Source organism: Capra hircus, chromosome 19, assembly GCF_001704415.2.
Source record: "Capra hircus breed San Clemente chromosome 19, ASM170441v1, whole genome shotgun sequence".
Lineage (NCBI taxonomy): Eukaryota > Metazoa > Chordata > Mammalia > Artiodactyla > Bovidae > Capra > Capra hircus.
Window position 1 is genome coordinate 29229278 of NC_030826.1, and position 26535 is coordinate 29255812.

At 41.0% G+C, this 26535-nt stretch overlaps 1 protein-coding gene across 1 annotated transcript; it reads right to left on the reverse strand.

Annotated features, from left to right (window-relative positions):
- On the reverse strand, window positions 612-25548 carry LOC102181155 (myosin-2). Its single transcript, XM_018064659.1, is given in 41 exon segments — window positions 612-896; window positions 2558-2653; window positions 2773-2877; window positions 2961-3131; window positions 3221-3346; window positions 3875-4078; window positions 4165-4473; window positions 4640-4764; window positions 4864-4977; window positions 4980-5028; window positions 5111-5294; window positions 6008-6204; window positions 6338-6456; window positions 7131-7257; window positions 8355-8744; window positions 8831-8921; window positions 9005-9150; window positions 9230-9406; window positions 9518-9760; window positions 11319-11574; window positions 12996-13132; window positions 13219-13342; window positions 13941-14058; window positions 14144-14231; window positions 15061-15131; window positions 15578-15887; window positions 16013-16183; window positions 17497-17646; window positions 17735-17853; window positions 18222-18360; window positions 19329-19432; window positions 19885-19983; window positions 20101-20164; window positions 20565-20657; window positions 20745-20853; window positions 20937-20964; window positions 21703-21859; window positions 23410-23553; window positions 23642-23865; window positions 25310-25352; window positions 25498-25548. Coding segments are annotated over 39 exon segments (5811 nt in total). The 5' UTR covers window positions 23846-23865; window positions 25310-25352; window positions 25498-25548; the 3' UTR covers window positions 612-743.

Sequence of the window (26535 nt, forward strand, 5' to 3'; positions counted from 1 at the left end):
TAAAGAATAATATTTTGTCTCCAGGCTTTATGGCTTTCATAGAGAGAAAAGTCACATCTCACTGTTTCATATGGTTACCTATTATCCAGCACATATACTATGAATATATTGTGTACTGGTATTAATGATGAAAATCTTTCTGTGCTAATAATACCCATACTTGGAATTCATATTAGCTATGAATTCAAGGAGAATTAACAAGGAAAATTCATGATATACTTCAAGAGACACCCCTGTGTGAGAATATAACTAGGGCCATTCCTTGCATAGAAAGTTGCTTCAGCCATGTCTGACTCTTTGCGACTCCATGGACTGTAGCTTGCCAGGCTCCTCTGTCCATGGGATCCTCCAGGCATGAATACTGGAGTGGGTTGCCATTTCTTTCTCCAGGGGATCTTCCCAACTCAGGGACTGAACCCGCTTCTCCTGCATTGCAGGCAGATTCTTTACTGCTGAGCCGCCAGGGAAGCCCCAAAGTATGACTATAGACCTAAAATAAAAGCAAGTGCGTAATTACTTCTTAGTGGCAGATCAAATGGGATTGTTTATAGCCTATGATTACTTCAGTTTTGATTTTGCTTCAGGAGAGAAAGAAAAGACCAGTCTAAGGGTATTGCTTATACAGTGCCCTATGCTCTTTATTTCCTTCGCAGTAGGGTAGGATAGATGATAATTACAGAGAAATGACCAAAGACTTCACATTTTGTGCCTCTCTTCAGTCATTCCATAGCATCAGGACACGATCACTCTTCACTGATGATTTTTGTGTGAACCTCCCGGCTCTTCACCCGCAGCTTGTTGACCTGGGACTCAGCAATGTCAGCCCTTTCCTCGGCTTCCTCCAGCTCATGCTGGAGCTTGCGGAATTTAGATAGATTTGTATTGGATTGTTCCTCCTGAGAATAAAAATGGAATTGTAAGGAACGCATACTGAGCATCTTTGTAGACTCTGTAGGCCTAAGGAAAGAAAGGACTTGGCATCTACGAAGTTAGAATACTCAACAGGAGACATTATTATCCTACCACCTCCTGGACTTTGCTGATCATTGAAATTAAGATTTATCTGGGGCTTTATATTTCATAAAGAATTGCAGCTCTACTTTTGCAACCAAAACAGGGTAACAAATATGTACCACAAGTAACCAAAACATGGTAACAAATATGTACCACAAGTAAAGCAAGAAATAATATAAAAGCAGGAAAGGAGGCAAGGATAAAATCATGCTTGTTAATGCTTGCTGGAAGATGATGACTGTTTGCTTGAGTTAGATATTCTTCATCACTAAGGATGCATTTCTTAATAGCTTCTTTAAGTGGAAATGAATGTTGGATTTTATCATATATTATTTTGGCACATTTCAAAACAATCACTTTTTCCCTCCTACTTTGTATGTAATGATTCTGTTGACAGACTCCTTAATATTAAGTAATCCTTACTTTGTAGGAATTAAATATATTTAATCACTGATGGACAATTCCCTTAATAAAGTACGGGTTTCAGTGACTTAGTAATTTATCTTCACTACAACCATACTCATGAATAAAACTGCCTTTAGTATCTTTCCCCACCCCTGTTCTCTTTTGGACAGGTTTTGGTATGAGGGTTATGCGAGCTTCTTAAAATGATTCGGAAAGCTTTTCATCTTTTCCCATGCTCTGAAGTAGCTTACATAGCTCAGGGATTATCTGTTCCTTCAAAATTTGAAAGACCTATCTGGAATGAGTTCATTTTCAGAAGTAATTCTGAAATAACTTATTCAGCCAATTTAATAATTTATATTCTATTATTTAAGATTTCAACCAGCTTGATAGATACATATTTTGCATTTTAAAAAATAATCTTCTTCCTGATATGGTTTGTCCCCTTTCTCATTTGTAATGTTGTGAGTTTTTATTTTCATTCACTTTTTCTTTGATTATATAAGTATATTCATTTTTTATTAATTCCCAAGATATTACTGAGATTACCTGTTGAAAATAAGATATACTAATTCATTCATTTCTATATTACCTTTAACAGTACCTCTTCATTATTTTACTATGATTTTTACCTTCTTTATTGGACTGTCAGTTTCTTCATTTATTTTTATTTTTGATTCATAATGAAAGCATATAAAGAAATGACTTGTCCTTCAAGGACAGCTCAGACTACATTCTAGGTTTATAAAAGTCTCATCTTCCTTGAAATTCTATTTACAGTTAAAAATTATTCGGTAATTGTGTTTTTATTTCAAGTTAATCCAAAAATTTTTTAGGAAAGTCAGTTTTTTAACATTTAAATGCTTGGAAAATTTTGTTTATATTTTCTCATCACTTTACAACTTTATCACACTAGGGCTAGAGAATGTAGCCTGTATTATTTCTGCTTTGAGATTTTTTGAGGTTTCTTTGTGGATAGAAGGTTAACTTTAAAAATTAAAAAAAGTACAAATATTTTTAAAGTACTTAGTCTTCTACAATGCAGATGGCTTATTTACTACAAGTAAATAGTAAATCTAATTATTTATGAGTTTTTCTTATCAGAGGACTTTCTTCCCTTTGTCTTAAGAGTACTTACAGCCTCCTCAGCTTGTCTCTTGTAAGATTTCACTTTCGCCTGAAGTTTATCTACCAAGTCCTGAAGTCTGAGAATGTTTTTCCGATCTTCTTCCGTCTGAAAGATGATAAAAACCCCAGGGTCTTAGTTCAAAAGCACACTACTGTTGTATCATTACATGGGAGCATTTCCCATATATGCAAGGAGTGCTTAGCGGATAGAAACTGTCGCTGCACCTGGTAAGTGAGTTCCTTCACTCTCCTCTCATGTTTGCGCAGGCCCTTGACAGCTTCCACATTGCGCTTCTGCTCACTCTCTACCTCGCCTTCCAGCTCACGCACCTGCAAAGGAGTAGGTGCTTAAGAACTTTGATCCACTAAGGCACTGGGAATAAATGGAAGTAGATAGATACTGGGAGACCCACCCTGGCCTCCAGCTTCTGGATCTGCTTCTTCCCGCCCTTCAGGGCCAGCTGCTCAGCCTCATCCAGACGGTTCTGCAGGTCCTTCACCGTCTGCTCCATGTTCTTCTTCATCCGCTCCAGGTGGGCGCTGGTGTCCTGCTCCTTCTTCAGCTCCTCAGCCATCATGGCTGCCTAATTAGCAGTAAAACAAAACTAGTTGAGAAAGGTGAGAGAGCCCATCAAAATTCTAGCTTGACGACCCAGGGTGGCCCTCTGCTCACATCAGTGATGGCCTTCTTGGCTTTCTCTTCTGCGTTGCGAGCTTCCTGGAGAATGTCCTCCATCTCTCCCTGGATTTGCGTGATGTCTGTCTCTAGCTTCTTCTTGGTGTTTATTAGGCTGGTGTTCTGTTTGAAAGTAAGTTATATGCTCTTTTAATCGTGTTACTAAAGTACTTAGTGGTAGCCACCGTTTGAAAAAAATTTCAGATAAAAATTTGGAAGTCAAATGCCCTTGAATATTATTCTGTTATGTAATACAATTAATTAAAATAGAAATGTTATAGAATATTTAGCATCTTCATACATTTCTTATAATTAGACCAAATATCTCTATAATTTTATAACTGCCATTTACCAGTGAAACCACTCACAAGGATAAAATTATAACATGTTCAAGTATTTCTTTTACCACAATAAAAATGTCAATATTGATAGCCAGGGTCAGTAAAGATACTAACCCAAAAGAATATGACAAGTCTTAGAATATTTTAAGAAGTTAATAACTAATAATACATGCAAGATGAAATAGTGAAAGATTTCTGAATAATGCAGTGAAAATTTGGTAGAAGCATAAAACCTGACTGTTATATAAAAAATTCAAGTTTATCTTTTCTGTGACCTAGGCAAAGGTGAATTCTTTGTGCTGAATCTCACCTGGGTGTGCAGGAGCTGGACGCGCTCACTGGCATCCAGGAGCTCCTGCTCTGCGATCTTCCTGCTCCTCTCCGTCTGCTCCAGGGTGGCCCGCAGCTCCTCGATCTCAGCCTGCAGCAGGTTGGCTCTGCGCTCCACCATGGCCAGCTGCTCCTTCAGGTCCTCCTGGCCCCGCAGAGCATCATCCAGGTGGAGCTGGGTATCCTGTGGATTGAACGATCATTGAGACACCTTGTTCTCAGGGCTGCAGTCACCCACCTGCACTGGGACCATCTCCTGAACCCATTTACCTTGAGGATGGCTTGGGTGTTCCTGTAGTTCTTCAGGGCCTCAGCAGCCATGCGGTTGGCGTGGTTCAGCTGGATCTCCATTTCATTGAGGTCTCCTTCCATCTTCTTCTTGAGCCTGATGGCGTCATTCCTGCTCCTGATCTCAGCATCCAGCATGGTCTGCATGGACTCCACGACTCTAATGTGGTTCCTCTTCAGCTGGTCAATTTCCTCATCCTTCTCAGCAATTTTCCTGTCAATTTCAGACTTGACCTGGTTCAGCTCCAGCTGGATACGCAGGATCTTTCCCTCTTCGTGTTCAAGAGATGCCTTAACAACAGCGAGGGATGACGTTAGCAGGGAATGGACACATTTGGCAGCTTTTATGCACACCTTTCCTTCTGCTAATTTTGTGCCATTTATTCTTCTGTTCAGTGTATGTGGCTAGTCCTAATGCTTTTCTGAATTTGTTTACAATGTACATTTTGACTCATACCTCTGCTTCCTCTAAAGCAGCCTGAATTTCAGACTTTTCTTGTTCCACTTGCTTCTTTATTTTCTCCAGTTCATGCATACGTTTCCCTCCTTCTGCGATCTGCTCCGTGAGGTCAGAGATCTCCTCTGTTTGCATGAAAGACGGGAAGAGACTTGATCAGACAGAAAACACAAGAGAAAGATACCTCCAAGGCATGAAAACTATTCAAAGTGAAAGGGACTCACGCTGCAAGTTTTTGTTCTCTCGTTTCAAAGTTTCTAGCTGATCCAAGGACTCCTCGTAGGCATTCTTCATCTTGAACAGCTCGGTGCCCAGAGAGCGGGCCTCCTTCTGAGAGCCTCGAGCTCGGCGTGGGTTTCCTCATACTTCTGTTTCCATTCTGCCAGGATCTGAAACACACACCAAAAGAAGTTACCTGGCTGGAAAGGATAGAGGACAGCGGTGGAGGCCAGAGGCTGCTGCAGATTTTACCTTGTCAAAGTTCCTTTGCTTTTTGTCCAGGGCTGCGCAGGCAGCGTTTGTCCTCTCCACGTCGAGCATGAGGTCCTCAACCTCATTCTGGAGCCTCTGCTTGGTCTTCTCAAGGGAGGCACATTTGGCGTTCACAGCTTCCACGTGCTCCTCAGCAGCCTGCAGACGCTGGGCCAGTTTCTTCCTGGAAGATTATGCATGGTTGTAGAGAGAAGAAAACCAAACCGAGAATTATGAACCGTTACCATGCTGAAAAGTGTGGGGAACTTCATATTAAAAATCTCCTTCATTCAAAAAAATATTGATGAGCTCCTTTTATGAACCAGATGCTGAGTACACAGCAGTGAATAGGACAGAAAAGGTCCCTGCCTTATGAAGCTTCCAAACAAGTGAGAGAGATAAACAATAAGCAAGTCAGAAAATGCATAACAACTTATCGCAGATGTAAAGTGCAGTGAGGAAAGATAAAATGGAGTAAGGGGTGGGCAGCTATTCTTACATATTCAGGGAAGTCCTTTCCAAGGAGTTAATGTTTGAGTCAAGATCTAAAAGAAGTCAGAGAGAGCCAGAGGGAGATCTGGCAGGGGGAGATTGTTCCAGACACAAGAGGGGCTAACAAATTCCTGAAGCATCAATGAGCTTGGTGTGCTTGACAGCCAGCAATAAGGCTGATTATCTGTATGCTTGTTATTCTTTGTGTTTTAACTACATTTTAGGCTCAGAGGTCGGTGACGGTGTTTGCTTTATTCATGTCCTGTTCTCAGGGGCTGATAATGCCTGGCAGTAGGAGCTAATTAATGAATGTTTGGGAGTTAATTCACTGAATCTTCAACGGTTCCATTTCTGTGATTTGATGTTCAACATTCTCTGCACATTCTCTCATATCTGAGCACATACTTGGCCTCCTCCAGCTCCTCCGTGCGCTGGATGGCGTCCGTCTCATACTTGGTCCTCCACTGGGCCACCTCGCTGTTGGCCTTGGACAGTGCCCTCTGCAGCTCGGCCTTGGATTCCTGCTCCTCCTCGTACTGTTCGCGCAGCAGGTCGCAGTCGTGGCGGGCGGACTGCAGGCCGTGGGCCAGGGCATTCTTGGCCTGCGAAGAGAGTTATATGTTCATTTTACTGAATACTTAGTGTTTAATTCTTAAGCTTCAAAACCCTGTAAAAGTTGGTATAATGGACTCCAGTTAGGGTCAGGTTAGGGGGAAATGAGTCTTATCCAGTTACCTTTATCTCCTCTTCAAGTTGCCTCTTTAATTCCTCAATCTGTTGAGTAAATGCTTGTTTGCCCCTTGATAACTGAGACACCAGAGCTTCCTTCTCGTCTAGCTGACGTGAAAATTCACCTGATAGGCAAATGATATGGCACCACTTGTTAAACGAAGAAAAGGTTTTGCAAGCCCATATGAGAAATAAGTTGAAAATCTCAACATCCCCTTTTCAGTTGAGTGCTCGGTGGTTGAATTCTCTATTGACATTGTCATGCTTGATGTCAAATTTCTGATTTTTATGGTGAAAATAACCTAAATGAATAAATACAGCTTAACTTCTCTTTGTCCTCTCCATTACTGATTCTTTCAGGGTTACATTATTGTGCAAAACCTGTTAATAACTGTCAAAGAAGGGAGTTAAACTTTTTAATTCCACATTGGCCCTGTTTCATAAGACTTTTGAGAGACTGGGTTATCCACTGCCCTATGCAGGAATTTGGTTCATTCTGGTTTAGCTAAAAAGAAGCATGATCTAAAACAGAAGCCCTGGATCCGTGTGGAAAGACCCTTGACCCCAAGCATCCCCTCCATGCGGCCAAATCCTCAAGGCCTTTGTGGAGCAGAGCTTGGCCCAGTCCTATGGAAGTCTTCACCTCAGCATCGTCCCTAAGTAACCTTGCACGTGGGGGAGAGTCTGAGCTGTCCGGTGAATCACATGTCCTTGGTTGCTTTTATTAGGCTCTCACGTATCAGTTGTTTTAGACCACATCATCTCCACTTTTAGGCCTCATGGAGGAGGAGAGAGTTACCAGATTCAGTCTGCAAGCGTCCCCTCTGGGCCGTCAGGTCATTGATCAGCCGCTGCTGCTCCTCCTCCTTGGATTTCAGCTCACTCACTTGGTCCTCCAGAGTTCGGCACATCTTCTCTAGGTTTCCCTGTGAGAGGAAAAGTGGAAGAAGCAAGTGCAGACATTTTAATAACATGGCCCCACAGCTACCGTTTCTTCTAAAATAGAAAAAATTTATTTTGACATATAAAATAAATTCTCTTGTATGTAATATATGGGAATTTTTTCTGTATCTTTTGTAATATGATTGCTGTCCTAAGGTGAAGACCCACATTGGGAGTTTTAAAAAGCTAATTGGGAAGCTTCGTTTATTATTCCAGGCATTCCTTGTATTATCGCTCTTCACAGATATTTTCTTAAAACAAATTTAGTGTTTGGGCAACCCTGTATCCAGTAAGTCTGTCAGCACTATTTTTCCAATAGCATTTGCCCACTTCATGTCTCTGTGTCCCGTTTTGGTAATTCTCACAATATTCAAGCTTTTCTTCATTATTATATTTGTTTCAGTGATCTGTGATCTTTGATGTTGGCACGGCGACTCATTGATGGTTCAGATGATGGTTAGCATTTTTTTTTTAGAGCAAGAAAGCATTTTTAAATGAAGGGATGCATGTTTTTTAGGCATAATGCTGTTGCACACTTAATAGACTACAGTATAGTGTAAACATCATTTCTATATGCATTGGGAAACCAGGGAATTTGAGTGACTTGCTTTATTTTGATATTTGCTTCATTGTGGTGGTCTGGAACCAAACCTGCAATATCTCTGAGGTCTGCCTGTGATAAAAAAAAATTAAAGATCATGTACTAAAGATTTTGTGAAAAATGTAATGACATATTTTCAAAAAGCATTTATAAATACTTCACTGCCTACTTATGTACAGTGAAATTGCATGTTGGATAGTTGAGAATTTTGGAGACCTGTGTTCCCCAGTTGGAACAGCCTGGTTCACGGCGGATGTTGTCGTATGTTAATAGTGTGGTGGGGTTAATATGCTCAGCTTCTTTGAATTTTAGTTTCTTCTTATGATTGAGTGGAAATAATTTAAGTACTGGTATTTTTCTTGTTTACCTCCTGGATTACTGCAAAGAACAAATCACCTATGTGTAAAGGCCCTATGCAGACTGTGACATGCACATAATGGGTCATCGCTGTTAATAACAGTTTCTCAGACTCTGCAGTACCTTGGCTTTCGAGATTGTTTCCACATTGCTAGCAAGGTCATCTATCTCCATCTTCATCTCGCTCTTCTCCTTCTCCAGCTTCTGCTTAACCCTCTGCAGGTTGTCAAGCTGCTCCCCCAGCTCGGCCACACTGTCCGCGTGCTTCTTGCGAAGAGCGGCCGCCGTGGCCTCGTGCTGCAGGGTGGCCTCCTCCAGGTCCCTGCGCATCTTCTGGAACTCGGCCTCCCGCTTCTTGTTCATCTCAATCTGGGCGGAAGTGGCCCCGCCGGCTTCTTCCAGCCGCTCGCTGATCTCCTCCAGTTCCCGGGAGAGGTCTGAGCGCTGCTTCTCTGCTTTGGCGCGGGAGGCCCGCTCGGCCTCGATCTCCTCCTCCAGCTCCTCGATGCGGGCCTGGAGGTGGGGAGAAGCTTAATGTTAGCTTCTTTATGCTCATAACTATGGCTCTTTGAGCCAGACTGATAGAAATATGAACTTACTTGTAACTCTTTGATCTTCTTCTGCAGTTGAATGCCAAGTGCTTGTTCATCTTCAATCTTGCTTTGCAAATTGCTGATTTCAAACTCTTTCCTTTTTGAAAAGTAGTAATGGATAACAGTTGAGTCCATAGTCAATATTGGAAGCAAGTCCATAAACAATTCTTTCGTACTTACTTTTTGAGCTTTTCATCAAGTTGTTGTTTTTCATTTTCAATGTCCATTATGGACTCTTGGGCCAACTTGAGATCACCCTCCAGTTTCCTCTTGGCTCTCTCTAGGTCCATGCGAAGTTTCTTTTCTTGCTCCAAGGACCCCTCAAGCTAAATACAAATAATGCTGAGTCAAAAGAATTGCTTAGCTGCCTTTCAAAGAAAATTTCCTTGACAGCCCTAGACTTACGTCATCCACTTGCTGCTCTAGCTTGGTCTTCGCTTTGGTCAGAGTGTTGACTTTGTCCTCTTCTGCCTGCAGGTCATCCAGCGTCTGCTGGTGGGCCTCCTGGAGGGCCTTTTTCTCCTTGGTCAGCTTGGCGATGGTTTCATCCAGACCTGCCATCTCTTCTGTGAGGTTTTTCACCTTAGGAAGTAAAAACACTTTGCATTACATGTTACATTTTGGTGGCTTCTGTTTTTTGCTTGTATTGCCTAGTAATGATAAAAACGTAAACTTTCCTTGTATGTTTCATACCTTGTTCTCTGTGGCGTGTTTTTCCTTCTCAACCTTGGCCAGTGTCAGCTCAAGGTCGTCTATGTCTTTCTTCAGTTCCGAGCATTCATCCTCCAGTTTCCTCTTCTTGGCCGTCAGCTCAGCATTGATCTCTTCCTCATCCTCTGCTCTCTCAGTCACCTCCTTGATCTTAGCCTCCAGCTGGATTTTGGTTTTGATCAGCTGGTCACATCTTTCCTCTGCATCAGCCAAGCCCTCAGCTTCCTTGAGTTGAAAGCAAAATCAAAATTGGGAAGCAAGAATGAAGTATTGTACAATGATAACAGTATAAATCTCCCCCATTAATTCTTTGGATTAAAATTTTATGAAGCACCTGCCATGTGTGATTGCCAGATACTCCACATTTTGGGAAAAACAAAATGTATCAGGCATTGTTCTCTTCATTTAGAAGAATATATTCTACAGTCGGTTAGAAAGCTTAACCCCAACAAGCTATCATTAATTCAGAAAGCCATTAGTGACATAAAAGATCAGAGAAGTTGTTTCAGATATGATTTAATGAATGGAGTGCCATTTGAGTTGGGCTTTGAGAGATGGGTAGGACTTGGTTTTGTAGAAATGAACTTATTGGGGGAAGGATCAGGAGAAGGGAAAGCATTCTAGCAGAAGTTTCCAGATGTAGCCACTACTAGCAAATTATTTCCCTTTGTAGTCTTGGAGGATGATCCTGGTTATGATGCTTTAAATTCTAATTGAGGCATTAAGTAATCAAATTCCTAGCAACCTATGTTTCTACTTAAGAGGGTTGGGGGTGGATTGATAGATACATTCATCAGTGAGCCTCCATATCAGTCTTTGGATACATAAAAGAATCAAATGTGCCGCACATAGATAGGTAGTGAGCATGGTAATGTAGGACAGTATCTAAGTGATGCTCTAGGGACAAGAGAAGAGAATTCAGGATAGCTTTGAAGGGAATGGGGACAGAAAAACAGCTCTTTTCCCTTCTGTAATCTAAAGAAAGGAGTTATGGAGTTATTACACCACCCCAACTTGACAGAAGAGACCAATCTTAATCAGCAGGAAAAAATATATGATTTTGTGATGAGTAAATTATACCAAACCAATTCAGTTCACTTCAAATGAAAGACAGTCTCATAAATTACATTTCAGAGTTGATGAAAGCAGTTGTAAAATGATTGGTTCAGGCATCGCAATGAGCAGGCTGGATGGAGGGAGAGAACTGGGGGGGAGACAGAGCAAGTTAGGCGCTGGTGCAGCAACCCGAGTGGCATACGATGCGGCACTGACTGTGGAGATGGATTGGCGAGAGCAAGTCTCAGTTTTAGAGATCAATAACAAACAGTAATTCAGTAAAAGCTGATGGAGAATACTGTCCTGTGTCAGCTGTGCACACTGTGATTTAAGATTCATAAACGTCTAGAAGTTCAAGGAAGTTTCAGAGAAAACAAATCACTTTCTCCATGCTGTTCTCCCCTTTTGTATTTGGGCTGGTTTCATGGTAAAATCCCTTTCAAAGACTATCTTCAAAGGAAAAAGAAGTCATTAACGCTGTAGTGTGATGAAACTGTACAGAACAGAAGACAGTGGCCGGTTCTAGCTCATTGCCTTGGTTCTGGTTTGGGGGCATTTACTGGGTGATGAAGGAATATGGACTTTATTAACACCATCAGAGCACTTTAACCTTCTCCCGCCAGCGCATGTTTCTGATACTGACTACCCAGCTCACTGCTGCTAGTGACTAGAGTTGTATGCTTGCATCCTGATTAGCAGCAGTACATAGGATGATACCACCACTTACAGCCTGAACTTGGAGCTGCAGGTCATTTTTTTCTTTCAATAATGACACCATCTTTTCTTCCAGTTCCTTCCTTTTTGCCTCTGACTTGGCCAGTTCATCCTTGATTTTCTGGAACTCTTCCTTCATGGTGGCCATCTCCTTCTCCGTCTCTGCACTCTTCAGCAGGGGCTTGATCTTGAAGAACAGTTTCATCCAGGGCCAGTGCTTGACATTCATGAAAGCTCGGATGTTGTACTGGATGCAGAAGATGGACTCCCTGAAATTTAACCAATGCAAATTAGATGCTGTGTGTATGATGGAATGGGATGAAATCTTGGCACTGAGAGTTGGATGTTCTGCCCTCCACCATGTTCCTCACCATGTTCAAAAACACAAACGAAAGAAATTGTATTTGGGGATGGTGGTCAAGCACTCAGCAGTCCTTCATCGCTCTTCATTGGTGCTTCTCAAACTTTGGTATATATAAGAATCAGCTAAGACCTTGTTAAAATACTGATTCCTGGGCTATTTCCCTAGAGATTCAGATTCGGCAGATGTGGATGGGGCCAAAAATGTGCATTTTTAACAAGTTTGTAAGAGATGCTGATGATACAGGTCCAAGGACCACCCTTTGAGAAGTACTGCTCTGCTTCAGTGCTTTGCAAACTTTCCTACATAAACACCACTGAGAGCAGTGAAGGGGGAAATGGACCCTTGCCAGGTGTGAGGCACAGGATAAAGAGGCTCATTAAAAACTCAGTTTTTTTGAAAAATCTCTGGTTTTATATTTTAATGTTGTATGATTTTTGCATTCTATTCTTTAATATCATCACATTTGCTTTAATATAAATTATTTTTTAGAATTGCCTTCATATATAGGCAATTGGCCAAATATATATACATATATATAGGGGGGTTATGACCAAACTTATTTTTTAAGAAATAGAATATAGTAGAAAATATTAGCAGAACTACAGGTGATAGAAAATCTGTTTCATGTAAATTATGTATTTATACACATAGGTATGCATGCAGATACAAGTATCAGTGTAAAATACCTTTCTCCCTGTGGATCCTATTCATATGTGTCCTACGGTTTGAGACATCTGACCTGTAGCCTTAGAGCTCTGTCACTGCATCAGATTAGATCACTAAAAAGTGAGATACCTTGGTGAAATTGTATTAACTTATTGAAAAAGTTCTTTCACCTATTTTTCCCTTAATACTTTAAATCATAATAATTCAATAATATAAGTGATCAGACAAAGAAGTTGTTTCTGCAATTTATGTAAAACTGCTGTTGAAAATAAGCATGTGCTCTGCAGTTCAATATCTTATTTAATTACCTACCCAGTAAATTCATATTAGAACCAAGTGCTGGGGCAACATTTTGCCTCTGCTTGCTCAATGGTATATTTTCTCATTAGATGAGACTTACACATTTCTCTCTCTCTTTTTCATTATGCTTCTCTCTTTTAAATTTTTTTACTTTTTCTTTTTCACCCGAGTGTTCAGTTTATTCCCTGGTGATTGCTACCTTAAGCACTTTGGTATATGTGTATCTCCAGTTCAGCATCAGCCTCTTATTCATCCCTCTTACTCTGGTGGCCCTATGATATCTGAGTCTTAATTGTAAGCCATCTCAAATGTGTTTCTGAAGAAGGAAAGTATGACTAAGTAAGCAATATGTTTGTATACCTCCTCTCCACCATCCTCTGGTACTCCACTCTTGCCAAGAACCCTCTGCATCTGGCCTGGGTTCGGGTAATCAGCTGGGCCAGCTTTTCATCTCGCATCTCCTCTAGGAGCCCCAGAAGACCAGCTTTGAAAAAGACCTGTGTATAGCCAGAGTTGCAGATCAGAAACTTTACACAGACTCCAAAGGGACAGACATAGTGCCAGGTGGGCCTTAGAGACTTACCTTGGTGTGACCAAATTTATACTGGGTGTGGTCAATGTCAATGGATGCAAGGAGCTTCTCAGAAGCCTTCTTGCTGTCGATGTATTGTCCTTCAGGGATCGCACTTGCATTTAATACCTTGTATCTGATAAAGTAAATATAGTTTTCTAAAACTTGGTTTATTGATGCGACTAGAAGTAGCTAACACTAAATGATTGATTTTTAAAAGTCAGAGCTTTAAAACAATTATTTTCTTCACACGAAGGACATTGTATACACAGATGGCCAACCTTTCTGCGCAGTTGCAACTTTCCATTCTGCTTCATCAGACCCTGTTCTCAGGAAAGGATTCTATAATCTGGTTCACATTAATGTGTAGATGACCAATAAATGCATTTGCTATTGGTAGTACTTAATCTCTACTGCAGCTTTGGAAGGATTAAATGAAATAACCCAAATATATTAAGCACTCAGAAATGATGTTCCCTAATTATTGAAGTTATAGTAGACATCTGTGAGCTAAGCTGGGAGCATGGTAAATCCAGTGAAAAGTCCACAGAGTACCCACCATGTGGTGTATCTTTATTTTAAAGGTGCTTTGAGGCTTATAACTTTTTACACTTTTTGTGGCAAGTTAAAAATAACAAATAGAGGCTTTTTTTTTTTTTTTACTAAATTGCTTTGCTTGCACTAAGTATACCTATACTGAATTCCAGGATACCGCATGATTAGGAGAGGCTGACCTCTGTTTGAAGTCTGCATACAGGATTCTGCTGGGGAAGCCCTTCCTGCAGATGCGGATGCCCTCCAGCACGCCGTTACACCTCAGCTGGTGCAGAACCAGCTCGTGCTCCATGGCCCCTACAAATGCATGTTCATGTCATTGCAGAGTTTTGATGGGAGCTATGGCAGTCATGCTTTGTTCTTCATCTCTGGAACGTCTTACCAGGGGTTTTCGTTTCATTGGGGATGATGCACCGCACAAAGTGAGGATGGGTACTCCTGAGGTTGGTCATCAGTTTGTTCAGATTTTCCTGTGAAATCAGGAAACCCTGTTATCTGAGTTTTAGACATGCTTATGGAACCTTGGCAATGTCTATAAAATCAGTGTCCATGACTGAGTTGAATGACCCTTGTGGACCATTTTCAGTTAAGGTAGCACCTTGGTAAGCTTCTCCTGAGAGGCAGTTTCCTCCTTAGTACCTCTTGTTCCACTCGAGTTGGCAGGAGTTACACATATAAAGCAGTCTTGACAGCTGAATCTTTTCAGTATCCAAGCACTATCGTCCTCTCAGTCCTGGCCCCTGGCCACCCACAAGCCTTCACAAAGACATAGGCTTCCCATCCTAGACTCACCCTTTCTTCTGCTAAACTCTATGGTTCTCCAGTAAGGAAGCATGCCTGCACTGCTTTTGGTCTACTTCTCATGAATATAGCTTTCCCTTTTCAACTCTGTCAGCTTTGGGGGCACAAAGAGTATCTGTGAAGGGAACCTACCAGTTACAATTGAGAACTGACTAGATTAAGAGCAAGGATACCATATTAGGTTCCTTAAAGGCTAGCTGTCAGATTTTCATTAGAGCTACTGAGGACTTGGTCTTTTTGAGTATGTACCATTGCTTATTTCCACAACTCAATTAGATTATGACTAGCAGAGCATTACGCTTTATAACATATGAAATATTTTTTACTATTTGGCTTAGCATAAAAGATGACCTAATAATTTCCAAGTAATTTAAAGCTCTTCTTTCCAAAACTCGATTAACAGAAATCATTAGCTAAGGTCAATCCCTAAATGACTTGTGCTTTTAAAAACAAGTTCGCAAAGTAACAAGAGAGTGTCAAAACCAATTTCCTCCTTACCCTGAAAAGTGCAGACACCGTCTGGAAAGAAGAGCCCTTCTTCTTACCACCTTTCTTAGTTCCACTCCCCTCTGGAGAAAAAGATCAGAAAAGATGTTATTCAGATATAATTTTAAATTGACAGGGCTATATGTTGCCCATTTGTTGATTTTTGTGTTCAGATGGAGCATTTTTTTTTTCAATGCAGTTGGCCTCTCTGTTTGAGCCTGAATGAATCTTATATATCAGTTAAGTTCATATCCATTTTCCAGTGATACTCAATAAGCAGCAGATATGGAGGAAGAAGCAGGAGAGAATGATAGAAGCCAAGCCTTTTCACTGCTTACGATGTTGAAAATTCCTTTCTAGCTCTTGGCAGCAGGGCCTTCACCAGTGCTGGAATGAATGTCATGATGAACTTGGAGGCACAATGGATTTGGCCATAACACTTCAGCCTGGGCTGGGATACCACTAGCATCAGTCTAACACCATGCTTTGTAATATCAGGAGAAAACATTGGGAATTTTTTGAGCATTACCTGATTCAGCAGTTGGAGTCCCAGAGAAAAGGAGAGCTAGAGTTTTCATTGAAGACTTCTGGTACAGCCCAACCACGGTATCGTTCAGGGGGTCCTTGTTCTTCTCCAGCCAGCCAGTAATGTTGTAGTCCACGACACCCGCATAGTGGATCAGGGAGAAGTGGGCCTCAGCTTTGCCCTTGACCACCTTGGGCTTCTGGAAGTTGGCAGACTTGCCCAGGTGCTGGTCATACAGCTTGTTCTTGAAGGAGGTGTCCGTGGCCTTGGGGAACATGCACTCCTCTTCCAGGATGGAGAAGATGCCCATAGGCTGGAAGCAGCCCGCGACACAATGTTACAACTCTATGTAAGCATTTTTCTCTGTCTATAGGCTTAAACAAGATGTATGAATAATTTAGTCATCACAAAACATAGTTTCTGAAACTTGAAACAGACCTTCTCGATGAGCTCGATGCAGGCAGCCAGGTCCATCCCGAAGTCGATGAACGTCCACTCGATGCCTTCTCTTTTGTACTCCTCCTGCTCCAGCACGAACATGTGGTGGTTGAAAAACTGTTGCAGTTTCTCGTTGGTGAAGTTGATGCACAGCTGCTCAAAGCTGTTGAACTAAATAAACAGATGGGTTTACTTTTCTCTCAGCATAGTGGAGATTTTAAAATATAGGACTTTTTAATTTAAAAATGTATATCGAATAGCCTTTAGATTATAGATACCAAAATCCTTGGGGACCTATGAAATCTACGGTTTCTCTGCTGTCATTTTATCCAAAATCTTAAATCATTAGTAATTCTTTTTTCTTGTACTTGCTTAAATTGACTCAGGTGTTTTTCTGAGTTCCTGCTTAATCATTCTGTACATATTTCCTTTATCTTTGGCATTTTCTATTCACTCACTTAGCAGCTAATTTGCAACCTATTAGAAGCTGACTGGAAGGTTCTCTCTGTTGTGTGGAAGCAATCATAGTCAACATTGCGAGGGAGCAATAATCACCACCTTTATATTTTAATGTGAGATGAAAAAAAATCAAGTATTTAATATCATATACAATATGTTAACACACACTCATTTTTTTGGAAAAGAAAAGCCAAAATGTTGACATTAAGTAGATAAATATAGTGGAATCCCTGGTAGCTCTGCTGGTAAAGAATCTGCCTACAATGTGGGAGTCCTGGGTTCGATCTCTGCATTAGGAAAATCCCCCGGAGAAGGGAAAGGCTACCCACTCCACTATTCTGGACTGGAGAATTCCATGGACTATAGTCCATGAGGTCTCAAAGAGTCAGACACGACTGAGTGACTTTCACATATAGTGGAATCAGTGTGGAATTCTTTTCTTTGATTTTCAATGATTTCTGCCATGCCTAAGTGTTGTGTTTATAATTAAAAGAAGATAAGCTTCTTTAAAATTATAAGGAAGAAAAAATGTATTTTATAATCAAACATGAGTTTTTATCCCATATCACATTGAGAAATTAAGAGTTCCTTGCATTGAATTTATCAATGCTGTCTCTAAATTACTGACCCTTTCTCAGCTCTTATCATCTGCCTGTATGTTTCTGAATGGTTTCTCTACCATATATTGAGAGCATATTATACATTGCACAGATTTATTTAGATGTTTTTATATTAACTTCACTTTGCATTGTGGGGTTTTTAGATTTCTCATTATACCAACCTAATTCCTGACTCCCTTTAGATCATGTAGTGAGTTAAAGCATCCTCATTAAGTGGTTTATTTCTCATAGTAGTGGAATTGCCACTACAATAAATAATTAGTAGCTGCCCAGTCACTCTCTTTTAAATTTTAGCATAACTTTTTGACAGTGGTAATAAAAGGTTGTAATGTTCACAAATTTCTTCTTACTAAGGATCCATTGCTTTATTGTAAAAATCCCTTATGAATTGATTTACCAACTCACGTCAAAGATCTCAAAGCCAGCGATGTCCAAGACCCCGATGAAGTACTGCCTGGGCTGCTTGGTGTCCAGCTGCTGGTTGATGCGGGTGACCATCCACAGGAACATCTTCTCGTAGACGGCTTTGGCCAGAGCGCCCACTGCATTGGTCACCTTGAAAGAGAAAGGAGTATTTCTTGAGGTTCATAGAGGGCTGTAAAATGCCTGCATCCCTCGTGGTGAGTTTGAATTATGTACCTACCTGCTCTACAGTCTGGCCTTTGGTGACATACTCATTGCCAACTTTGACCCTGGGGTAGCACAGAGCTTTGAGCAGGTCAGCAGAGTTCAGACCCTGGAGGTAGGCAGCCTTGTCAGCCACTGAAAGGAAGAAAGGATAGAGTGATGTTATTGCCCAAAGCCGTCCACTTCCTTAAGAAAACAAAAAAAAATAAGCTACAGGCATTTTGCGCAATGTTTTAAGAACATCTTTTGAGTATTCTTACCTTCTCCACCCACCCCCACCCCCCAACTAAGTTCAAGACTTTGATTATGGGTAGTGTTCTCTAAAGAACTTAGAAATTGCAGCAACATGTGTCTAATACCCAGGCCACATATATCTCATCTAGGGATACTTTCAGATGCAATTCTTGGAAGTGACTTTGTCTTCTCAGGAGAGCTCAAGGGTAGCAAGTTAAGAACGTGACTTTCAAGCAGATGTGGAGTCAGGCGGGCGGCTGAGTCGGTACCTTCAGTGCCGTCTGGCTCTGCTTGCTCCTCACGCTGCTTTTGCTTGAATTTCAGGTTCCCATAATGCATCACACCCCCCGTGAGCTTGTAGATGGCGACCTTCTCATCATTAGTAAAGCCCAAAATATCAATAGCACTCTGCCAATACAACCAAGTAGAATAACTGTCAAGTTAGGATCCACATGTGTACTATCAATATTTCACATTTGGATTCCTGATTTTTTTGGTCAAACCGAGGAAACTACCAGTACTGATGCAGAGCAAGGAACTCCTTAGATTCGGTATCTAGGGAGCTGGTCAGTCAGAGGCCAGCACAGAGCATGGGGATCACAGGTGCATACCTTCTGAAGATGCCAAAAGTAAATTTAAAATAGAGAACACGGATAGTTATTTAACTTTTTGTTTTGAGAGGTGGAATAGATTCTTGGAAGACAACATTAAGTCATCCAAATGATTGTTTCTAAATTCTTAGAGTAAGTGGAAATATAGAACGAGAGAATAATGACTCTGCATTTAACTCATTTTCTGGATTCAAAGGAAAATTGTTTAACTTGAATCAAATTGCCAGTTTCAAAATGACTGATAGACAAGAAAAGGAAAAATAAGCAAACATAGCAGGGCACTAAAGGGGTAGGGGGAATCATTCAATAAAAGAGCACCTATTAACTGTTATGAGCTTCCCAGGTAGCTCAGCGATAGAGAATCCACCTGCCAGTGCAGAACCCATAGGTTTTATCGCTGGCTTGGGAAGATCCCCTGGAGGAGGAAATGGCAACCTGCTCCAGTATTCTTGCCAGGATAATCCCATGGAGAGAGGAACCTGGCAGGCTATAGTCTGTGGGGTCGCAAAAGTGTTGAAACGACTGAGCAACTGAGCACACACACGGATTTTTAAAAATGGTTTAGGGAAATTCAGAAAGGATAGATCATTAAGACTTAAGGGAAAGTGAGATGTTGTAGGAGCACACACCAGTCTTTTCAGCTGACTCCAGGTCATGCCCATCTTTGAAGTTTCTTTTGTGATTTCTACTAGAAACTGATGTTTATCTAGAGGGACCATCACTCCGTCCAAAATAATCATTCTAATTTTCTTGTGTTTTACTTACATCTGTGGCTATCAGTTCTTCCTGATCATCAATACTGGCCACACTGATCTCCCCTTGACTGACGAATGGGTAGTCGTATGGGTTGGTGGTAATCAGAAGCATCTCTAATAAGTGGCAGAAAGCAAATGTAAGCAGAAATATCCTCTTCATTAAAATGAGAGATTACAAGACAAATTCTAAGGCACTAGAATGGAAAAAGCCATGATATATTATTGCTCAGTAAAAAAGGTAGATGATGGAAGAGCATGTGACTCTGATTCTAGTTATTGTATGTATGTATATATTTAAAGATATATGTACAGAAAATGACTAGAATTATATTCATCCAAGTGTTCATAGTGGTCATTTCATAGTGATAAGATTTGGAGGTGTTTTCAGTTTTCTTTTTGAACTTTTATGAAGAGCACACATAAATTTTTATCAAACTTATAAAGCGATTTTCAAAATAAAGATAATGTATACAGTTAACAAAATTCCCTCATGGAATACCAAGTTGACCAGGCATCGATAGGTGTAGGTGAGATAAATTTTGTAAAGAAATGATAACATTTCTTACCAATTAGTTCTGGTTTCCTGTTTGATGTGATCTGGTAAAAAATATGATAGCTCCTTTCAGCCTTAAGCTGGAAAGTAACTCTAGACTTCTCTAACAGATCTGAAAAGAAATTAATAACAAACAAGAAAAATTCATATGAAATGCAAATTTTATTTCTGTTCAGTGTTGTAGGTCATAAGAAATAGAAATGATGGTAAAGACTATCCAGGCACTTACATGTTTCAATATCAGCAGAGGCCAGTTTTCCTGTAGTGCCAAAGTGGATTCTAATGAATTTACCCTTGAAAGAAAAGTTAATATTACTACTTTGTTGCTGAATCATACCAAATCTTTGAGAAACTCAAAACACTAACATTGGCACTAAGTGCTAAAGTTTTAATAGTAAATCAATTCAGGCACTATTGGTATCAGGTTTAAAAAAAGATGTATCTCCTATTTTATAGATAAAATATTTTTAATTTAAAAATCTGTGAATAATTGTAGGTAATGGAAGATAAGAACTCAGATATAGGGTCACATTTCTTTTTAGACAAGGCTTGGATCCATGTTATTACGTGCTTAGAAGAAAAGGAAAGAACCATGGTATAATGGGAATGAAAAAGACTCAGAGAATGTATTCACAAACATCCCATAAATCTTGACCAGTGAGTAGTGTCCATGGTAATGTCCAAGAGACTTACAAAGCGAGAGGAGTTGTCATTCCTCACGGTCTTGGCGTTGCCAAAGGCCTCCAGCAGGGGATTGGCACTGATGATCTGATCCTCCAGAGTCCCCTGCAGAGAAACACAAGAGCAGTGCTCACACGTAGGGCCTCTTGAGCACCCTTTCTGTCATGATTCTGAGAAGTCCATCAGGCCCACCTGCATTTTGCCAGGTTCCTCCTTCTTCTTCTCCCCAGTGACTGCAATTGTTGCAAAGTACTGGATGACACGCTTCGTGTTCACAGTCTTTCCTGCCCCGGATTCTCCGCTGTCAAATAAAAACCAAGTCAGTAGAGGTCCCAAAGCCAGCAGCTATGGCAGTCATCAAAACAAAGCATCAAATCTACTTACGTGATCAGGATTGACTGATTCTCACGGTCTATAAAAGAGAAATTATAGGCAGTCAATACCATTTTTAAATATATTTGTAAATGGTAAATTAATAAAATGGTATGAAGCTAGTATTTCTCAGCAATCCTGAGGGCTTGGTGGTCCCCAGGCCCAGCACCTTTCCCAGCTCCCCCCTCTCCTGCTCCCTGAGGCTCCCCCATCGCATCAGCTTACAGACCACCGCTGAAACAGAACACTGCAAGGAAGCAGCAGACTTTCTCTTTTTATACTCCACACTAAATGCACACCGTGACAAGTTAGATGACAAGTTAGTAGCATGTTTATTGTAAGTACAACAAGTAATGAAAAAAAAGGCATTAGAGATATTTTTAGTGTGGGAGGAGGAGTCAGTACAGTGAAGGTGGTAGGGTTGGAAGTAATCGTGGCCTTAGTCGCATTTTCAGGGAAAACTAAAGGCTCATTTTGATGTTCTACTCTCTCTGAAGAGGAAATCTCTCAGTCCCTTCCCCAAGGTGCTGTTGTGCCTTAGAATGGTGTAGCTGAGACAGCATTCCAGGAAGAAGATTCATAGTATGACGGCTCTAATTCCAGATACACTTTATAATCTGGAGTATGTTTTGGTTGGTTCTGGGCAAAGGGCAATGGCATTAGGGGACCACCTCAAAGAGTGTGTTGAGAGGAGTAGAGTCTCTTTCTCCTATGGTTAGTCTCTCTCTGCTAGAGTCTCATCTCCTAAAAAGATGCACATGGCAAACATCCCACTCACCAGTCAGCATGAACTGATAGGCATTGTCAGAGATGGAGAAGATGTGGGGCGGGGCCTCCTGGCGCTTCTTGCCCCTGTAGGCCGCCACCACCTCTGCATTGTACACTGGCAGCCACTTGTAGGGGTTGATGGTGACGCAGAAGAGGCCCGAGTAGGTCTGTGCAAGTGAATAAGAAAGAATAACTAACCAGACACCTTTCCTGTTATTTGCGCAGCTCAGTTATTTAATGAATTTTAACAGAAAAAGAACACTCTAAGTAAGTGGTCTACACATCTTCAAGGCATCGGCATGGAAACTAGTTGAAAGGTTCAACAAGATAACAAAATCTTGAGGGTGAGGAATACAGTTTAGATTCTTATTCCTCTTGGGATTTGTCACAGTGATTTTTCACATAGTAGGAGCTCCAAAATTGTGGGGTTTTTAAAAAATATAATGTTTAATACATTCTTACTGTAGTTTAGAAAATAGTATATTTCTTTTAAGATAGTTCAAATTCATGAAAATGAATTTATGATCTATGAAAATGAATTTACGGTACTTAGGTACTAAGTAGTCAACAGTATGAAATAATTAGGTGAACTATGGAAAATCTTCTTAAGATAGTATGATCCAGACATTTAAAAAGGCAAACATGAAGGTACGCAGCAATACTGGGGAAATATTTGTAAACTACTTCTGAACTGTGAAACAGAACAGAGAATGATGGGAATACATTACAACAGCTGGATTTCCAATATTTTTGACATCTGGTCTAGGATAACTGCCAACCAAACAGAATGGATTCTGACACTAATCACAGGTATACTTGTATAAGTGTAGTCCAGCTGAATAGCACCAGTGATTACACCATTCAGAAATGATGAGAATTCCCTGATGGTCCCATGGTTAGGTCTTTGAACTCCCAATGCAGGGGGCATGAGTTCAATCCCTGGTTGGGGAACTAAGGTCCTGTAAGCTGTGTGGTGGGGCCAAAGCAGCAACCACAAAACCTTACAGAAATGTCAACCTAATGTAGTAAATTCAATTAGTATTACTGAGTTTGTGTTAAGGGAAAAGTCTCTGCAAGGCCCTAAGAATGAAATATAAATGTTATTTTTCTTTGAACATATGATACTGTTCTTTGAGGAACTCCCAGTCTGTGTAGGAGATGGACATGTAAATGATTCATTCTGAAAAAGCATTCTCAGCATTATTGCAGGGCAGAAACACCAGGACACAACGTTGAACTCTGCCTGGGGAAGCTGGCAAAATTTCATCAAGGAAGTGCTCCGCACAGAAGGGACCAGAACACAGAGATACAAATTGCTGTTATTTTGGAGGATTGAAAATTGGTCTTTAAAAACATTACTTCTAAGTGTTGAAACATAAGTTTGTATTTTTCCCCTGGATGATTCTGCAGCAGGAATGGGGATGAGAGGAGACGCAGGCATGTAGTTGAGATGTAAACAGTAGCTGCTACCATGTTTGTTCAGGGGATCTGTGGCAAACCCAGTCCATGGGACAGTGGCTTTACCTGGCTTTGGATGGGAAGACAAAGGATTATGTGCCAGCTGTTGGGTTGGGCCTTACAGTAGCAATCGTGAACCTCTTAATTAGTTACACTACTTGTGAAAGTGCAGTGAATCACTGTCTGTGACCCATTTGTAGTACATTGAGCTGACAGGGTCCAGTGATCAAAACCACTTTGGGGTTTGGGGAGCACTCACGTAGATCATCCAGGCTGCATAACGCTCTTTGAGGTTGTACAGCACAGCGGGCTCGTGCAGGTGGGTCATCATGGCCATGTCCTCGATCTTGTCGAATTTGGGAGGATTCATGGGGAAGACTTGATCCTCTTTCACTGTCAGAGTCTGGTAAACAGGAAGGATAACTGTTTATGTCAACCAAGTGGCCAAACAAAATATTCAGTAGCATGTGGTCAGCTCCTGGACTACTCACCGCTCCTCCTTCGGTCTTCACCGTCACTTTCCCGCCTTCTCTGCTCTGGATAGTCCCTTTGACAAAAGATTCCTTGGGCTCGGCCACAAAGACAGATGTCTTGGCATCAAAAGGCTTATTCTGGGCTTCAATGCGCTCCTTTTCGGACTTTCGGAGGTAAGGAGCAGCCTCCCCAAAGACTGCCATTTCTTGGTCTGAACTCATGGCTGCTGAACTCAGAGGTCCTAAAGGCGATGAAGCATTTCTTAGTAGAGATTCTGAACTGTCATCTATACACATAAATCTCTACCTTGATGATATTTCATGGGCCCAGTTGGAAGTTTCACCAGGCAGAGGCACTGTACTCTACGCTGTATTTACTGAAGCAAACATAATAACGAGAAATCACAAGGACTCAAAGGCATCTGGGGTTGCTGTGTACCCAGCAGTGGACTCGGGGCTACCTTCTTTCATCCTTCAAGACTGATGTTCTAATAAGAGAGCTGAGGGGTAGCCTCACAAGCTGCTAAGGAGCTTGTGACCTTGGGTTGCCCTTGATCTGTGCCTCAGCATCTCCATCTTTAGGGATCACAGTATTGCCTTTTGTAATCCACAGCCCATGAGACAGAATGAAGACAGTTTGAGAAAAAAGTTAAAATTTGAGTAAGAAAGCAATTTGAACAAGTTCAGGCTATGACTAAGATGGAAAATGTCATTTATTATAGTGTAAGAGAATTTCATTTCTTGCCGTATAATATGAGAACTTTATTTCCTCCTTTAGGTGTTCAGCTGGAAGTGCTCATGTTCAGTGGATTTGGCAGGAGGTCAGATTATAATTTTGTTTATCTTTTTTTTTTTGAGTTAGGTGCTCAGTAGAATTTCTCTAGCATAATTTCTTTGCATATTAAATCCAGTTAATCAGCTTAACCCACTTAAACTAATTGAGGATAAAAGCCACAAAAAACATTATCCTCATTCTTCTGCACTGAACGCTCACTTTCCTGTTCCACATATCCTTCCGAAGGACACAGGCTCAGGCTGCTCCATTGAGTGTTGTCTGAGGATCACCGGCGGCATCAGTAGAATGAAAGGCTTGGCAGATGATGCTACTTCAGTCATTACATGATCGAGTTACTTGAAACTCACTTTAATCATCTACCCACCAGTCTCTCTCTTTAGAAATGCAGTGTGTAGTAGTGGGCAGACTAATACCTTCATTATTTATGTAACAAAAATTTCAGTGTTCTGGTTTCGTGTAACGCTTAGCATTGGTAACTTTTTAAAACTCTTCACAGAAGGAAAAGCAGCCCGCTTTCCTAGGTTCTTCTTTTCTTACTTGTTAGATATCATGTTTGCTAAATGAATTCTAAAAGCAGGACACATTTTTACAAATTTGAGATATTTAACCAGGGAATCTTAGTGCAGATGTTTTGTCCCCCTATGGAAACAATATTCTTCTCACAACCTTTTCCTTGCTAAAATGTCATCCCACCAATGCCAAGAGTCCTAAGACTATGCGCATTGTTCTAAAGGCAAGTCCTCCGCCCCCTTCTCCCTCTCCTGCATCTTTCCTGAAATGCAGTTGTTGGGTATTTACTGAGACGAGCACTTTCTCAAAGGTTGCCAAGTGACACACATCCATCCCAGAGGCTCTTGCCTTCTCCAGGGACTGGTTAGTCCAAATCTTACCTTGTTAGCAAGTGAGAAGATGCAGCCTGGAAGTGAGACGGTTCTATAAAAGAAAAAGGAAAAGCACTTGATTAATTAACCAAAAATAAAACAAAGCCAACCAAAAAGCCCCATTTGCTACATCACTGGCTGTTGTTAACAGAGGGCCACGAAAGCCGCGGGCGTAAAGCGTGCAGAAGGAGCAGTACCCCAGGCAGCAGCTGCAGCCGACACGGGCTGGTGCGGCTAGCGTCCCTCTTGAGAGTCTGGTCCTTGTTCCCACTTACCTTGGAGCTTTTTAAAGCAGGACGAGTCAGCCTCATTCCAAGGGCTCTTTTATATGGATAGCTATGGAAACAATGCAGCTGCCTCTTCTTTCTTAAGTCAAAAGGAATTGTTTGGCAAAAAAGTCTTGGCAATCTTGTGTCCCCGCATAATTCTCATTCATGTTAAGAATGGTTGGATATAATTAGAAATATTTTTCTTATTGAGTATGTGGATAAATCTCTTATGGATAATTTGAGAAGATGATCTGAAAGGAAGGTTCAGGCTGGTGGATGAAGGCAGTGGCCAGGCAGCCAGAATACCTGGCTTCTCTCTTAAATTCCTCCTGGCCTTGCTGGGCATGCCTTTCGGGCTTGTTGCATCACTTTTCATATTTGACAGATTAAATGGTAGAAATAAAATACAAATATTTATTTTAATTTTGCGAGGGTTAATTTTCACGTGTTGATCCTTTCCTTCCAGCCCTGTAAAATTAAGCTCCATGCCCTCAACGATTTAAAAAGAAAGTCCTCTTTTCCAGTCTTCTTGTTTGGGGTGCACCCTTCCTCTCTCGCTGCTTTGCTTTGGCCCAAGCTGGTCCTTACATAGCACAGTTTGCTGTCCACCTACTCACTTGACCTGCCTGCAGAAAAAGAGAAAAGCTGAATATTTCAAAGGGCTTTTCAGGCGCACACCCCAGTGTTTTTCATGTCAACACACTGGGGAAAAAATTACGTTTGGGTATTGTGCTAGAAAAACGTGGGTGTGATTTGGTGATGTATTAATATATACAGGCCATGGTGAGAACATGTTTTGATACTTCTTTATGTGATATAAATAGAATAAATATACACAGCATTAAGGAATATATTAAATACTGAATGTGTCTAAAACTTCCAAATAATTTTGAAAAATCCTTTAAGGAGAAATTTCGGCTTGATGCCATGAATCAAACTTATTTCTATCTGACTTTGTACTTGAAG